The sequence below is a fragment of the Aquarana catesbeiana genome, linkage group LG09, assembly GCF_042186555.1.
Source record: "Aquarana catesbeiana isolate 2022-GZ linkage group LG09, ASM4218655v1, whole genome shotgun sequence".
NCBI classification, from domain to species: Eukaryota; Metazoa; Chordata; class Amphibia; order Anura; family Ranidae; genus Aquarana; species Aquarana catesbeiana.
This window is the reverse complement of record NC_133332.1, coordinates 241551941-241568139: the sequence shown is the minus strand read 5'-3', so window position 1 is coordinate 241568139 and position 16199 is coordinate 241551941. Positions and strand designations below refer to the sequence as shown.

General features: G+C 47.0%; 1 protein-coding gene across 1 annotated transcript in view; it reads left to right on the top strand.

Moving 5' to 3' along the window:
- The window catches only part of LOC141109013 (Golgi-associated plant pathogenesis-related protein 1-like), a 57318-nt gene extending 41319 nt beyond the window's left edge, over positions 1–15999 (top strand). Inside the window, exons 4-5 of the mRNA XM_073600971.1 lie at positions 561–788; positions 15819–15999. Of these exons, the coding sequence (XP_073457072.1) occupies positions 561–733 (173 nt within the window). The 3' untranslated portion in view covers positions 734–788; positions 15819–15999. The remainder of the gene's footprint in view (positions 1–560; positions 789–15818) is intronic.
- The last annotated feature ends 200 nt before the right edge of the window (positions 16000–16199 follow it).

Here is a 16199-nt window from a genome sequence, read left to right as displayed (position 1 = left end):
AGTTTAAGTTTGTAGTTGTTCCAATAGATATATTAGAACTTATAGGACTGTTACAATGTATGTTGTTTAAGCCAGGGTATGCCCAGAGGCTTTATTATGTAACCCTTTTTTTTTCACACGAAAACCCAATAAAAAGTATTTAAAAAAAAAAAATAATAATAATTTGATATGCAGAGGCCTTCTATATTCTTTTAACCTCAATAGTCCTGACAAACCAATGGTACAAACAAAGTTGCCTTTTGTTTGTGATGATGGCCAGCTTAAGAGCCTGTGTCTTGTAATGTACTTTAAGAAAGGGATTTTACAGGTAAGTCAAAAATCTTATTTTTTTAGGATGTAGACTATACAGAAAAATGAATCCCATAAAAGTCAGAAGTGAGCTTCTGTGCAATGTTCTAAACTACAACCTGTTCATTCTGAGTTTAGAATTCCTCCAGGGCAGCTGAAGTAAATTAATTGTAATTTTTGTTGGAAAAAGTTACAAAAACTATTTCTACTATAATTTTCAAAGCAAAATAGTTATTTTTTTCTGATAATAAAATAAATGTATCTTCCTTAAGGGCATTTCACCCAGGTTGTGTGGAAAGACTCAAAGGAGGTTGGCTATGGTGTGGCCACAGATGGCAAGCGGATCTACTATTTAGTGGCCCAATACAGCCCAGCGGGGAACGTCACCAATCCAGGCTATTTCCAGAGAAACGTTCTGCCTGCTGGAACAGCAGGCAGCAGATAACCTGCAACAAAGAAGAACTACAGCAACCAGAATCCTATTTCAGACAGCAATACAGGTGAGAGGATGGAGGATCTGAACAATGAATCAACAATCCTACAAGTTTCATGTTTAGTGTGCTGTTTTAATGGTCTTGGGTTTATTAGGTGGACATGGCTGAAACCTATTAAGTAATAGCAAACCTTTAAATTTGCACATGATGGCGTGTTCACATAATAAGAAATTTGTAGACGATATCACAAGGATGGTAATTGTTTTCTTCACTTTTCAGAAGAACATTGCTCTTAATCAAAGTCAGGATATTTAGCACATCTCTTCACTTCTGGTGACAGCAGTTAAATAAGCATTCTAGAAACTGAATGCCTAAAAAAAAAAAAAAAAAAGTAAATAATCTGTGTTGATGTCTAACATCCAATCGTGTTCCTTTTTTTGTTTTTGTTTTATTTTTTAAGGAAAATTTAACTTTCTACATTCAGAGCAAAGGGACAGGTTCTCTTTTTTCACCTGCAAGGTAATGTCATAATGTGCTAGTATGCATCGCATAGCACATTATGGTAGATTTACCTTAAAACAAAGCCCTCCCACGCCAAGATGTCAGCGCTGCAGGAGCTCTCATCTTCACCCGTCTTGCTTCCGGGGATTGCGGACTTCAGCTCTGCGACTGGCTGGGGCCAGAATGGCTTCACTCCCCACCGGTCATTGCACATGGCTCGGGCCATTCCTTATTATAAGCTTAACCTATAGATAAAAGCAAGAGATGGAAGTTTAATCCTCATGCTGCTAGCATTAGTAAATAGATAGGAAAGTATATCATGTTTACTTGCGTTACTTTTTTTTTTTACATTTCTTCATTTACTTCCCGGTTTCATGCCTAGGCAAATGAGGTAATCAGGAGGGGAGGAGGGGTTTTCTCAGCTTAGCACACTCCCCTGTATGCATGTTTGAGCCAAGGGCAGGTTGATTCCAGGAAGTAAATGCTCCTTTAATCATTTGCCCTTAGTCAAGATGGCCACAGCCAGAAATGCTAGGGTTTTTTTTTTCAAAGTGATTTTTCAACAAAATAAAGCATGGAGACCAGTGGTGGCCCGTTCATTAGCGGCGCACGGTCATCGCCCACACGCTCACAGATCAGGGTATATAGCTCAGCCTCACAGATCAGGGTATATAGCTCAGCCTCACAGATCAGGGTATATAGCTCAGCATTACAGATCAGGGTATACAGTTTAGCATTACAGATCAGGGTATGCAGGTATACGTCATCTGTCCTGTATACAGCTAGCTATATACACCCACCTTCCTACCTGTATATAGAGACCTTCTTCCATCATCACTGACTGCAAATATACATCATCTGTCCTGTATACAGCTATATATACAGTAACAAGACAGATGATGTATATCTGCATGGAGGAAGGTCTCTATATACAGGAAGGAAGAAGGTGGGTGTATATAGTTGTATAAACTACACAGGACAGATGTACTCACAATTTGTGAGTGCTGCTTGATACCCCTTATTTAAACTGCTTGTAACTTACTAATCAATAACACAATAATTCCGGAACCCTCTAATGCAGTGATTCTCAACCTGGGGGTCGAATGACGATTTGCCAGGGGTCACCGAATCCTGGGCTGTTCCTGAAGCCTGCACCGCTCTTTCAGCCTCTTCGCGGCCACTCAGTCATTCAGTTCACGGCATGGCTGGGGGGCAGAGACTAGAGGTCAGCTGACTGGTGAGGAATGTGAAGTGGGAGGGGCTGGAGGAGACCCCATCTCCTGATTTCAGCATAGGGGTCACTGCTGCGAGACACCACAAAGTCAGACACAGTGAAGCTGGAGACACAGTGAGTAACACTACCTGTGATTATAGTTGCCATTAAAAGTCCCCACTACAGTTCTCAGATCAGCAGATGACCTTGATCAAGAGCACCTAAGTTGGCTGATCAGAACTCCCCCAGCACTGCCACTGATCCTATGCCCCCCCATCAGCACTGCCACTCATCCCAACTCCCCGCCAGCACTTCCACTCATCCCAACTTCCCGCCAGCACTGCCACTCATCCCATTCCCCCCCAACCCCCCACCAAGGAGTAAGAGAAGGAATAAAAATAGAGAATATATGGAAGGGAGAGGAAAAGAGGGGGAGGAACAAAGAAAAAAAGGAGAAAAAGAACAAGAAATACGTCTAGAGAGAGGGATGGGGGAAAAAAACAAGAAATTAGGATAGAGAGAGATAAAAGGGAAAGAAAGGAGAGAAAAGAGAAAGATTGGTATATCCTAAAATGTACCATAAGGGGTTTTATACTATATGAGTAGAAGGGACTCGGGGAGCGTTACATCTCCGTAGGTTAGGGGAGCAAATTACTTGTCTTGCCTTGGGTGCTGACAACCCCCGCTACGAAAATAATTTTACTGTTAGGGGTCCCCACAACTTGGGAAATTTTATCAAGGGGTCACGGCACTAAAAAGATTGGGAACCACTGCTCTAATGTATGGAAATCTCAAACTTCAATATCACCACAATACCGGTCTCTGTGATATGTAACGTCACATATAATACGCATCACACTGAAAATAAGACATAAACATGACTGCAAACTTAGCAGGGATGGTGGAAACCCCTCCTACAGATATTTGGCTGTGGACTCTGTCAGTAAAGTAATGGACAGTGTCAGTAGGGCAGTGGACGGTGTCCATTGCTTATCAGTGCAGCCTATCAGTGCCCATAAGTTCAGCCTCATGAGTGCAGCATATCAGTGCCCATAAGTGTGGCCTCAGTGCCCATCAGTGCAGCATATCAGAGCATTTTTATCTGTGCCCATGAGTGCCGCCTGCCTGTGTCCATCACTGCGGCCTCATCTGTGCCCACCAGTACAGCCTGTGTTCACTAGTGCTCATAAGTGCAGCCTCATCTGTGCCCACTAGTGCCGTCTCATCTGTGCCCACTAGTGCTATCTCATCTGTGCCTACCAGTATCATCTCATCTGTGCCCAGCACTGCGGTCTCATCTGTGCCCACCAGTGCAGCCTGTGCCCACCAGTGCCATCTCATCTGTGCCCACCAGATGTAATCACAATTTGAGTATATCTTGTAGTAGTGTATACGGCTATAGTTACACACATGACATCCAGTGGAGATTAGAATGAATGACTGCAGAGATGTACAGGGAAGTGTGTGCACGCACAGTCTACTCCACAAACAGCACAGTGAGTGACTGGCCGGGAAACTGGAAGTGACGCTGTGGTGCCGCAAAAAGCAGTGCCCACCGACCTCCGGTCCCCAACAATCACAAATTGGTAAAATAGGGAGTGTTCGGGGTGCATCGCTTGTGCCCTGAACACTCCCTAAACACTGGCAAAAATCAACAAAACAGCTTCCCAGCTTGCAATTGTGGAATTTCACAAGAACCGCCCACTTTCTCTTTTTAAAGCAGGCCTTATATCAAAAAGTAATATGTCTTCTACTGCCTCCTTGCAGCTGCATAAGACCCCTAAATACTAAATACTTGTGGCACGACTGAGCTCCCATCATGTACCAGCCACTCACTATTCACAGATACTCAAGATCTAAGCTGTGGCTGGGAATGGTATGAACCAGGAGGTACTGATTAGCTGTCTTCCCCTGGGCAACTAGTCAGCACCTCTGCTTAACACAGGTATCACCCCAAGCCACAGCTTAGAGTTATGGCAAGTGACTGGTACATGAAGGACGCATTGGCCTGCCAATAGGGAAATATTAAGGAACCTTAGTGGTACCTAGCTTTGGGATCAGCAAGGAAGTGGGGTGTCAAAGTAATATTATATTGTGGGTTTAGGTATGCTTTAAACCCCTCTGTATATGACTTCCCCTTCATAGTCCAATTAAAATGCAGTTGACCCAAGAGGCTGCAGTGAACAATAGTGGTGTAACTATGAACAATGTGTGAATTACAGCAGAGATAGAAGGAAATTACAAATACTTTGCCAGTTAAAGCAACTCACATATACTGTATGCATTGTGTTGCTTGATGTAGGTAGAATTCCACTTTACTATGAAACATCAGTCCAGACAGACAGTTGGGTACCAAGAACCTTAAGACCTCATGCACACTGGATGTTTTTACAGCTGCTGTTTTAGGCTTCAGACATTTTTTTTCTGCAGCCAGTAAACTCTCCAGAATGTTATCCTATGTGTTCATGCACACATAGGCTATTATCAATGTTTTTTGGCAGGGGCATTTTATGGCTGGAAAAAACCCCCAGAACCAGTGGGTTTTAAGAGAAGTTTTTCAGCTGTAAAAACTCTCTAAGGCCTCTTTCAGACGAACGATCCGTTCAGGTCCGCCTGTCAGTTTTTTAGGCGGACCTGAACGGACCCTCTATAAACATCTATGGAGTGTCGGATGTCAGCGGTGACATGTCCGCTGACATCCGACCCGCACCAATCCGAAAAAGTGTGACGGAGGAAAAACCTACTTTTCCATTAGTTTTCTGATCTGATCGGGTGACGACGGACTCTACGGTCCGTCATCATCCAATCCCCCATAGGGGAGAGCGGCACTGTGACAGGTCCACCTGTCATCTGCCTGCTCAGCAGGGATCCATGGAGCGATCCCCGCTGAGCAAGCGGATGTTCACGGGGCGGATCATCTCGGATCCGTCCCGTGTGAAGGAGCCCTAACTCTCTAACTAAAAGCTTAAATAAAGTTGAAAAATGCGGCTATTCTGCGTTTATCCTTTTTGAGCAATATCTTTTGTGGGAGTATAGTTTTGCTAAAAAAAATACTGAAAAACGCTATAAAATTCTTTCTACAGCTAACGCTACTGACCTTTTTATAACGTCCAGTGTGCATGAGGTCTACGAACTAAACTCTCCTATGCTTGTTATAGCCAAGAAAGCTGCCATCTTGGCCTCTGTTTGATCTTCAACTGCCATGATGTTGCCCATGTGGTCATTTATGACACCAGCCATCGGATGGCTTGACAGTTTGGTTGAGAGCACAGCCAATGTGACATGTGCCACGAATGTAACTGTTTTTTGGAACTGTTAAATGGATGGGTTTAGTTCCGCTTTAAGCGATACCACTGGAAGCCATTGGCAAAGGCAGGTGGCAGAGGCACAGTTGACTTGAAATGTTAGTTTTTATGGTGGAAGAAAGATTTAAAAGTTTGGAGTTAACATGCATTCTTCAGCCACTCTTACAAGAAAGATTCCAACTCCTATTTGTCTCCCCAAACGCCTCTAAATATAACATTGAGAGCACATAATTCACACAATCCTCTGATATTCTCAGTTTTTGTGTATTTATTTCCATGTTCCTTCTGAGGGTGAAAGGACTGATGTACAGGCATACCCCACTTTTAAGTACACAATGGGGTTTATTTACTAAAGTTGGAAAGTGCAAAATCAGGCTCACTTCTGCAATTAAGTTTTGGTAATAAAACCTGGAAGCTTATTGGTTTCTATGCAGAAGTGAGCCTGACTTTGCACTTTCCAGCTTTAGGGCCCTTTCACACTGGGGCGGTTTGCAGGCACTATTGCGCTAATAATAGCGCCTGCAAACCGACCCGAAAGTGCCGCTTCTTTGATTCCAGTGTGAAAGCCCCGAGGGCTTTCACACTGGAGCGGTGCGCTGGCAGGACGGGAAAAAAAGTCCTGCTAGCAGCATCTTCGGAGCGGTGAAGGAGCGGAGTGTATACCGCTCCTTCACCACTCCTGCCCATTGAAATCAATGGGACAGCGCGGCTATACCGCCGGCAAAGCGCCTCTGCAGAGGCGCTTTGCGGTGGTTTACAACCCTTTCTCGGCCGCTAGCGGGGGGTAAAACCGCCCCGCTATCGGCCGAATACCGACGGTAAAGTGCCGCTTACAATGGCGGCGCTTTAACGCCGACGCCGCCCCAGTGTGAAAGGGCCCTAAGTAAATAAACCCCATTGCATACTTAAAAGTGGGGTATGCCTGTATTACTGCTTAGTTCAGTGTCTGGTGAATGAAGCAAGCGCACAAGTTATTTAATAGGAGCAATCTTTTCCAGGTTTAGGGGCAGCTTTTGGCACGGTGGGCACTTGGTTGCTTCTAAATATGTTTTCTTACCGTCCATTATTTTGGTAAAAAAGGAGAGTATAACAGCACACCCAGTTCTCTGTACTATACAAAGATTCTTGTGCTGACAATTCCCCTATGGTCCTTTCAGTCCAATGGTAAATCTTCCTTGGCACTAAGTAGTAGTAAAAGGTCACATAGTAAATAGTTATTTAGGTTTAAAGGAGGCCAGCGTTTGTCAAGCTCAATTTTTTCTTTGTTCTCTTTTTCTGCACCTAATCTGCGACCGAATTCTTATCATATGGGGGAATAGATAAAACTTGGTAGAACTAGCAGAACAATTTTTCAATTCCCTTGAGCAGTTTTATTAAAATTGTACTATTTCTGTATTGGGCCCATAATATCAAAGTGGCCTTTGAAGCTGGATTCTCGTTGGATTTCACTCGGTGGCCAAAGATCACAGAGGGACAGAAGTGTTTTCTGACTTTGATCGCAGCCTTCCTCTTTGGCCTGCCCATGGCACACTATGCATATAATGAACAAGGGTGCTGGCATGTAGAACCTCTATTTACCCGCTAGCTATCACTGGCCAAGGGGTAAATTATAGTCCACTTTGATAACAATTTGGATTTTACATTATTCTCTTATTATTTTTGCAAAGAATGTATAGCAAGTAAGAGGTACTTTTTAGTCAACAATGTCATTTTGTGATAGTAATGTGTGCTCGGTAATTCTAATGAAGTATTGTGACCCTGCCCTAACATAGCTCCTAATTGTCCCTCATTTTATGGGTCTGTCCCTCTTTTGGATCCAGTTCCCTGTCCCTATTTCTCTCTAAGTTGTCAATATTTTTGGAATAATGCATAGATCTCTCAAAAAATGCTCTTCTTAAAGTAGATAGCAAATATAGCAACATAAACATCACAAAGCATGTGATCACAGTAGCCCTTTGCAGCAAGAGAATACCTTGTTAACAAATCAAGGTATAAGAAGTATTTTTATAGCTCTTTTCATGCGGTCTTGTGAGTTCTGGAACCTATTGTGTCTCTTCAAGTAGTGGGTGGGATCTAGCAACTTATCTTTGGGGAGCCTGGGAGACGAGGATTCAACAATAGCTCCAAGCCCAACAACTGTGTATGTGATGGACACCAGCGTGATGATGTCACTGCTCACAGGGATAAGGAAGGGGGACAGCAGATGAAGAAATTCAGCAGCACTGGCTGATTGTTGATGGCCCTCCATAGGAAATACACTATTTCGAATATCATTGGCAGGGTCAATAGGAAAATACTATGTTGAAAATCAGTAGTGGCATATATCGGCCGATATTTCGCCTTTTTAAAGAAATTGGCATCGGCCGTTTATTATGGGAAAAAGGCCGATTGTGAGGGATCTGAGGCAGGGGGCGTGCTGGGTGGAAATCCCCCCCGGCCGCCAGCCGTCTAGTCTAAACCGCTGCTATCACAGCCACTGTCTCCTGACTTTTTTTTTTTGTGTGTCCGTGGAAGAAGTCGGCAGCGGCGGCTGTTGATTGGCTGTTACCGGCCGCGCTGCATTCTGGGGATTGTAGTCCGGAGGCAGAGGCAGGGCGCGCAGCACGTCAGACGAGTGGAGCTGTCTTTGGCCAGGCGAGGGGAAGGGACGGAGCCGGGAGCACTCCACTGGTGGGCACTGCTGAGGTGGCAGTTTTACATTATTAGGCTGTACTGGTGGGCACTGATGAGCTGTACTGGTGGGCACTGATGAGGTGGGACTGACGGGCTACACTGATGTGATGCACTGGTTGGCACTTGTGGGCACTAATGTGATGCACTTATGGGCAGTGGGCACTGATGTGATGCACTGGTTGGCACTTGTGGGCACTGATGAGATGCACTTGTGGGCACTGATGTGATGCACTGGTGGGCAGTGGGCACTGATGTGATGCACTGGTGGGCACTGATGTGATGCACTGGTGGGCACTTGTGGGCACTGATGTGATGCACTGGTGGGCACTGTGATGCACTGGTGGGCACTGTGATGCACTGGTTGGCACTGATGTGATGCACTGGTGGGACTGATGGGCACTGATGAGATGCACTGGTTGGCACTAGGCTGCACTGATGGTATGCACTGATGGACACTGGGCTGCACTGGTGGGCACTGATGGGATGCACTGATGGGCTGCACTGGTTGGCACTGGTGGGCAATGATGGGATGCACTGAAGGGCACTGATAAGGTGGCACTGATGGGCACTCATGAGATACACTGGTTGGCACTGGGCTGCACTGGTGGGCACTGATGGACACCAATCAGGTGGCACTGATGGACACTGATAGGCTGCACTGGTGGGCACTAATGAGGTGGCACTGGTGGGGTGCACTGATGGGCTGCACTGGTGGGCACTAATGGACACTGATAGGCTGCACTGGTGGGCACTAATGAGGTGGCACTGATGGGCTGCACTGATGGACACTGATGGGCTACACTGGTGGGCACTAATGACGTGGCACTGATGGACACTGATAGGCCGCAGCCCACCTCTCTACCCTAAACAATAACCTCCTCCCCACCTCTCCACCCTAGACTTTCTGAGATGAAGGAAAAAGAAAAAAATCGGCCTAAAATATCGGCCGCAAAAATCGGCAACATATATCGGCCATGGGCCGCCCCCATTTCTAAATATCGGCATCGGCCACAGAAAAACCCATATCGGTCGACCTCTAGTTACGTGTACATGTAACTCTGTATGTTTGTTTAGCAGATGTGGAATCCTGGAGAACCACACAAAATCGTTATATGGCGTCTGATTGCGGCAGGCAGGCAGTGATTGGTACTGCTGCGATCGGACTGATGCGCTGGTATCGGAAATCCTGTCCATGACCCAGCAATCACCGCCATTCTGGGCCAATTCGACACTGGTAATTTCAGAACACAAAACATTCTGTGGGCTGAGACAGGAATACCCCCCCAGGGTTGATTGGCCAAGAACTAAAGTCCAGCCCACATCCATATTTCAATAAATTAGATAGCCTGAGATATGGACATCGTTCTTCCACGAAGCCAGGGCCAGATTAAGAGCAACATGGGCCTGGTGCTAAGGATTTTGGTGGGCCTTTTTATGGAAATAAATAAAATGAAAACGCAATCAATTTTTGTTAAATTTAAATTAAAGAGAGAGATTGGGGTGTGAGAGAGTGGTTAAGAGAGAGAGAGAGGGGGGGGGGGGGGTGATAGCGAGATGGGGGGTTGAAAGAGAGGGGATGAGAGGGAGGGGGAAAGAGAGAGAAAGGGGGTGAATGAGAGAGAGGGGGTGGGAGAGAGAGGGGACAAGAGAGAGGGGGTGAGAGAGAGAGAGGGGAATAGAGAAGGGTGAAAGAGAGAGAGGGTGGTAAGGGGTGAAGGGGGTGAGAGAGAGAACAGGGTGAAAGAGAGGGGATGAGAGAGAGAGAGGGGGTGAGGGGGGTGAAAGAGAGAGGGGGGTGAGAGTGAGGGGGTGAGTCTATGGAAGGCACAGCATAGTACATAACACGGGGGGGGGGGGGGGAATAGCACAGTACATTACATGGTTGGCACAACACATTACATGGTGGATACATGGATACAGCACATTTAATGGTAAGCAAAGCACAGTACATTACATGGTGGGCACAGCACATTACACAGTTGGCACTGCCTAATACAGCACATTACAAGGTAGGCACAGTTCATTATATGGTGGGCACAGCACATGACATGGTTGGTACTGCACAACACAGAACATTGCATGGTGGGCACAACACAGCACATGCACACGGTGGGCACAGGACCTTATATGATGGGCACAGCACATGACATCGCGGGCACAGCTGAGCACATTACATGGTGGGCACTGTACATTACAAGTGGGCACTGAACAGCACATTATATGGTGGGCACACAGCATATTATATGGTGGGCACTGCACATGGCATGGTGGGCACTGCACAGCAAATGACAAGGTGGGTACTGCATGACACCACATGACATGGTGGGCACTTCACGACACAGCACAGCACATTACATTGGGAGCACAGCACATTAAATGGTGGACACCACACATGACATGGTGAGCCCTGCACACCACATTCCATTGGGCACATTGGTGGGCACTGCACGACACAGCACATTACATTGTGAGCACAGCCCATTAAATGGTGGACACAGCACATGACATGGAGAGCCCCACACAACCCATTCCATTGTGGGTACTGCACGGCACATGCCATGGTGGACAATGTACAGCACATTACATGGTGAGTACAGCACATTAGATGGTAGGCACTGCATGGTGTAGCACATGACAAGGTGGGCATAACACAGCACATGACATAGTGGGCACAACACAGCACATGACATGGTGGACACTACACAGCAATTTACATGGTGGGCACTGCATGGCACAGCACATTACATGGTGGGTGCAGCGCATTACATGGTGGGCACTGCATGGCACAGTACATTACATGGTGGGTACAGCGCATTACATGGTGGGCACTGCATGGCACAGCACATGACGTGGTGGGCACAGCGCATTACATGGTGGGCACAGCACATTACATGGTGGGCACTGCATGGCATAGCAGATTTCATGGTGGGCAATGCAACTGCACATTACATGTTAGGAACTGCACATGACATAGTGGGCACTGCTGAACAGCACAGTACATTACACAGTGGACACAACACACTACATGCTGGGCACAACACATGGCAGGGTGGGCACAGCACATGACATGGTGGGAACTGCACATGACATGGTGGGCACTGCATGGCACAGCGCATTACATGGTGGGCACTGCACATTACATGGTGGGATCACTGCATGGCACAGCACATGACATGGTGGACACTGCAAATTACATAGTGGGCATTGCAAGGCACAGCACATGACATGGTGGGCACTGCACATTACATGGGGGGCACTGAATGGCACAGCCCATGACATGGTGGGCATTGCACATGACATGGTGGGCACTGGATGGCACATCACATGACATGGTGGGCACTGCACATTACATGGCGGGCACAGTGCATGACATGGTGGGCACTGCATGGCACATCACATGACATGGTGGGCACTTCAAATTACATGGTGGGCACTGCAAGGCACAGCACGACATAGGGGACACTGCACATCACATGAAGGGCAATGCAATGCACAGCACATGACATGGTGGGCACTGCACATTACATAGTGAGCACTGCAATGTACAGCACATGACATGGTGGGCACTGCACATTACATGGAGGGCACTGCAATGTACAGCATATGACATACTGGACACAGCACATTACATGGGGGGCACTGCATGGGACAGCACATTACATGGTGGGCACAACACATTACATGGTGGGCACTGCATGGCATAGCCGATTTCATGGTGGGCAATGCAACTGCACATTACATGTTAGGAACTGCACATGACATGGTGGGCACTGCTGAACAGCACAGTACATTACACAGTGGGCACAACACACTGCATGCTGGGCACAACACATGGCAGGGTGGGCACAGCACATGGCATGGTGGGAACTGCACATGACATGTTGGGCACTGCATGGCACAGCGCATTACATGGTGGGCACTGCACATTACATGGTGGGATCACTGCATGGCACAGCACATGACAATGAGGACACTGCAAATTACATAGCGGGCATTGCAAGGCACAGCACATGACATGGTGGGCACTGCACATTACATGGGGGGGCACTGAATGGCACAGCCCATGACATGGTGGGCATTGCACATGACATGGTGGGCACTGGATGGCACATCATATGACATGGTGGGCACTGCAATTTACATGGCGGGCACAGTGCATGACATGGTGGGCACTGCATGGCACATCACATGACATGGTGGGCACTTCAAATTACATGGAGGGCACTGCAATGTACAGAATATGACATACTGGACACAGCACATTACATGGGGGGCACTGCATGGGACAGCACATTACATGGTGGGCACAACACATTACATGGTGGGCACTGCATGACATAGCAGATTTCATGGTGGGCAATGCAACTGCACATTACATGTTAGGAACTGCACATGACATGGTGGGCACTGCTGAACAGCACAGTACATTACACAGTGGGCACAACACACTGCATGCTGGGCACAACACATGGCAGGGTGGGCAGAGCACATGACATGGTGGGCACTGCATGGCACAGCGCATTACATGGTGGGCACTGCACATTACATGGTGGGATCACTGCATGGCACAGCACATGACATGGTGGGCACTGCACATTACATGGGGGGGCACTGAATGGCACAGCCCATGACATGGTGGGCATTGCACATGACATGGTGGGCATTGCACATTACATGGCGGGCACAGTGCATGACATGGTGGGCACTGCATGGCACATCACATGACATGGTGGGCACTGCACATTACATGGTGGGCATTGCAAGGCACAGTACGACATAGGGGGCACTGCACATCACATGAAGGGCAATGCAATGCACATGGTGGGCACTGCACATTACATAGGGGGCACTGCATGGGACAGCACATTACATGGTGGGCACAAGAGAGCACATTACATGGGGGAAGCTGGCAGTCTGTCCCCTAGCACAATAATTACACAACATCTCCCTAACAAATGTACTGACCTTATCATAACAGCATGAGAGATGTCCTTCCTCCCGGGCTTCTGCTGGTTAGGAGAACATCAGCGCCCCTCCCCCAGACAGCTCCCAGACACTGAGTGTGAGTGAACAGATCCTGTGATAGGAGTCAGGAGGCAGAGACAGAGACAGGACTGGGCTGCACTGACACTTGTCTCCTCCATGTGTGCACAGAGGGCTCCTCTTCCTTCAGGCACACAGATATTCATAAGCCACTGCCATGGGCCTATATTGAGGGAGGGGCCTGGAGCTGCAGCTCCATCAGCCCCTATGTTAATCCGGCCCTGCACGAAGCCAGTTCGAAACTGGGGAGTTCCCACATGTTCCAGTATGCTTCTACAAGATGATAGACTTCGGTAAAGTTTATGTCTGTTTTGATCCCTTTTAATTTTCGTAGCAAATTGCCAATTGTGTGTCTTTCTGTATTTTTTGTATCTTTTTTAGTAACTCCTTTTTCTTTGTATATCTTTTATGCACTGCCCACTTTTGGGATATTTAATGATAAAATTAATAAGTGACTTCTGTGTACCAAACTAGGACTCATATCTCTGGAGAGGTTGGTGTATTTTAGTGCCTAAGTACTCAGTCTAAGTTATGTGCCAATCGGTATGCAATTGCACTGCGTGTTGGTAGATTGCATGAGGATTTTAAGCTAACAGATCTTCCAGACGGAGATCTGTGTGTGTGGTGGCTCAGCAGACCAGTCTGCGGACAAACTGTTGGGTGGTGGCAGGCTATCATTTATTGTGTGTCTGGTGTGTGGGGACAGTGGGAAGAGTGATTAACGCCAGGGTTCTAGCTTGTAGGATAGCTGGAGGAACCCTAGAAGTGTGTAGTAATTGCTATACTGCTCCCCAACCCTTAGAGTGCACCAGATTGTATGTACGATTCGTATCTGCCTGTGTGTGGTCAGCTAGCTGGATTGGAGTGGAGTCTCCCTCTAGTGGTGGCCAAAGGTAATGCGGGCTGTGAAAGTACCACAGCCAGTCTTACATGCCCAGTATAAGTTCCCCCTTATTCCCTTAGTTCCTATATACCCTGGTCACGGAACACACATCGCAGTTAGCTAGTCGCTGTGGGCGTGCATAATCCGTGACACTCCTCTCAAGTGCCCACCGCCCTGATACAAGCAGTGGGCTGGCTCTTAGGAGGAGTTATGAAAACATCAAAATACCTTGATGAGTGGATGTCAGTCTGGAGGCGTACAGTGGCATACTAAGGGGGGTGCAGGGGGTGTAGTGTTTATCAGATGCTGAGACACTGGGTGTGTTGCAACAGCCCAACTTTCTTTTATTATACACAGCACTGCAGTGCCCAATGTGCACTACAGCCCCCATTTTCCCCGCCAGATAGCCATGTGGATGGGGGAATCCCTTCCTTTGAGCTATTGTGTTCTGATGGTGGGCAGACTTTCCCTTAATCAGAATTCACTGATCAGTGCTGCTGGCCATAGTTGGTGGCACTGATCATTCTGTAAAAAATTACACATCAACTTCTGTACAACCGGCCTGCCCATACCTGGATTGAAATTCGTCTGGTCCCTGCTGAACTGGATGAATTTGATTCATGTATGGCCGCCCTTAGGCTGGAAGAGGGCGTTTGGGATACTGTACTGGGGGTTAGGCTAGGAGGGGGCTGTACTGGGGAGAGGGTCTGTACAGGGGTTAGGCAGAGAGGGGGGTCTTTAGCATAGGTGGAAGGGGGTCTGTACTAAGGTTTAAGCTTTATATCATGCTTCTTAAGCCCCATACACACAGCAGAATGTCAGGAGACATTTGCCAAGTAAAAAAAAAAAAACATCTGACATTCTGCCCGTGTGTATGTCGGTCTGTCCGACAGAAGCCGGCTTCTGTTGGACGTGCATGCTGGAAAACCAGCAGCTGACCGACTTCTGATCAACACTCCCAGCCAATGGCAGAAAGCGTTGATCGGAGTGTTCTGGTGGGGGGGCGTCACCCTGTCAGAACACAACAGCTCAGTGGGGGAGATTGCTGGACTAACCTCACATCTCACATGTACAGAACCTCCGACCAGAGCCGACAGGTTTTTTCGTGCAACCTGCTGGATTGCACACAAAAAAACAGAAAAAAACTGTAGTGTCTACCCAGCTTTACTGTCCATAATCAATCTAATTGATTTATATAGATATAGGTGTATCACATGGGCCGGTAGGCATATTCCCACTTGGAGATTCTTTTTTTGCTGGCATCATTTGTGGTGTCTATCATCTACCATTACAGGTATGATCGATGTATAAATCATTGTTTACTAAATATTTGGGTTTTTTTTGTCTTTGCTTAAGTGAACCATCTTATCAAAATGTTAACGATATATGAATGCAAATGTTATTTTAAAATTTATATATACATACATACACACACATTTTAATCTTTGATTTATTTCTTTTTTCAATATATTTTTTAGCTTGAGCTATATCTAGTACTCGATTTATGTGGTCCTGAAGAGGATCCCACGAAAACGCGTGGACCAGCGTACTATCAAATTACTATCAGCTTCATCGTCTCACTTTGTACTATATGGTATACACAATGATGTTTCCATGTCTTTTTAAACATGTAATCCAATAAAATCTGTAAAGCTTTTCCCAGCAAATCAAGTGTGTCTGTTGTGCTTTTGTTAATGGGAGCTGTATTGGGTCTTGGGCTGGGAGGAGGGGGGAGGGGCTGTACCTTTTGGCCACTTGGGGCGTGCACCCGCAGCGTGTGCTCAGAGCCTATGCGAGTGCCCGGCGGGCGCGATGACCACCGAGTACCCGAGATCGCTTGTGACAGAGCAAGAACCAAA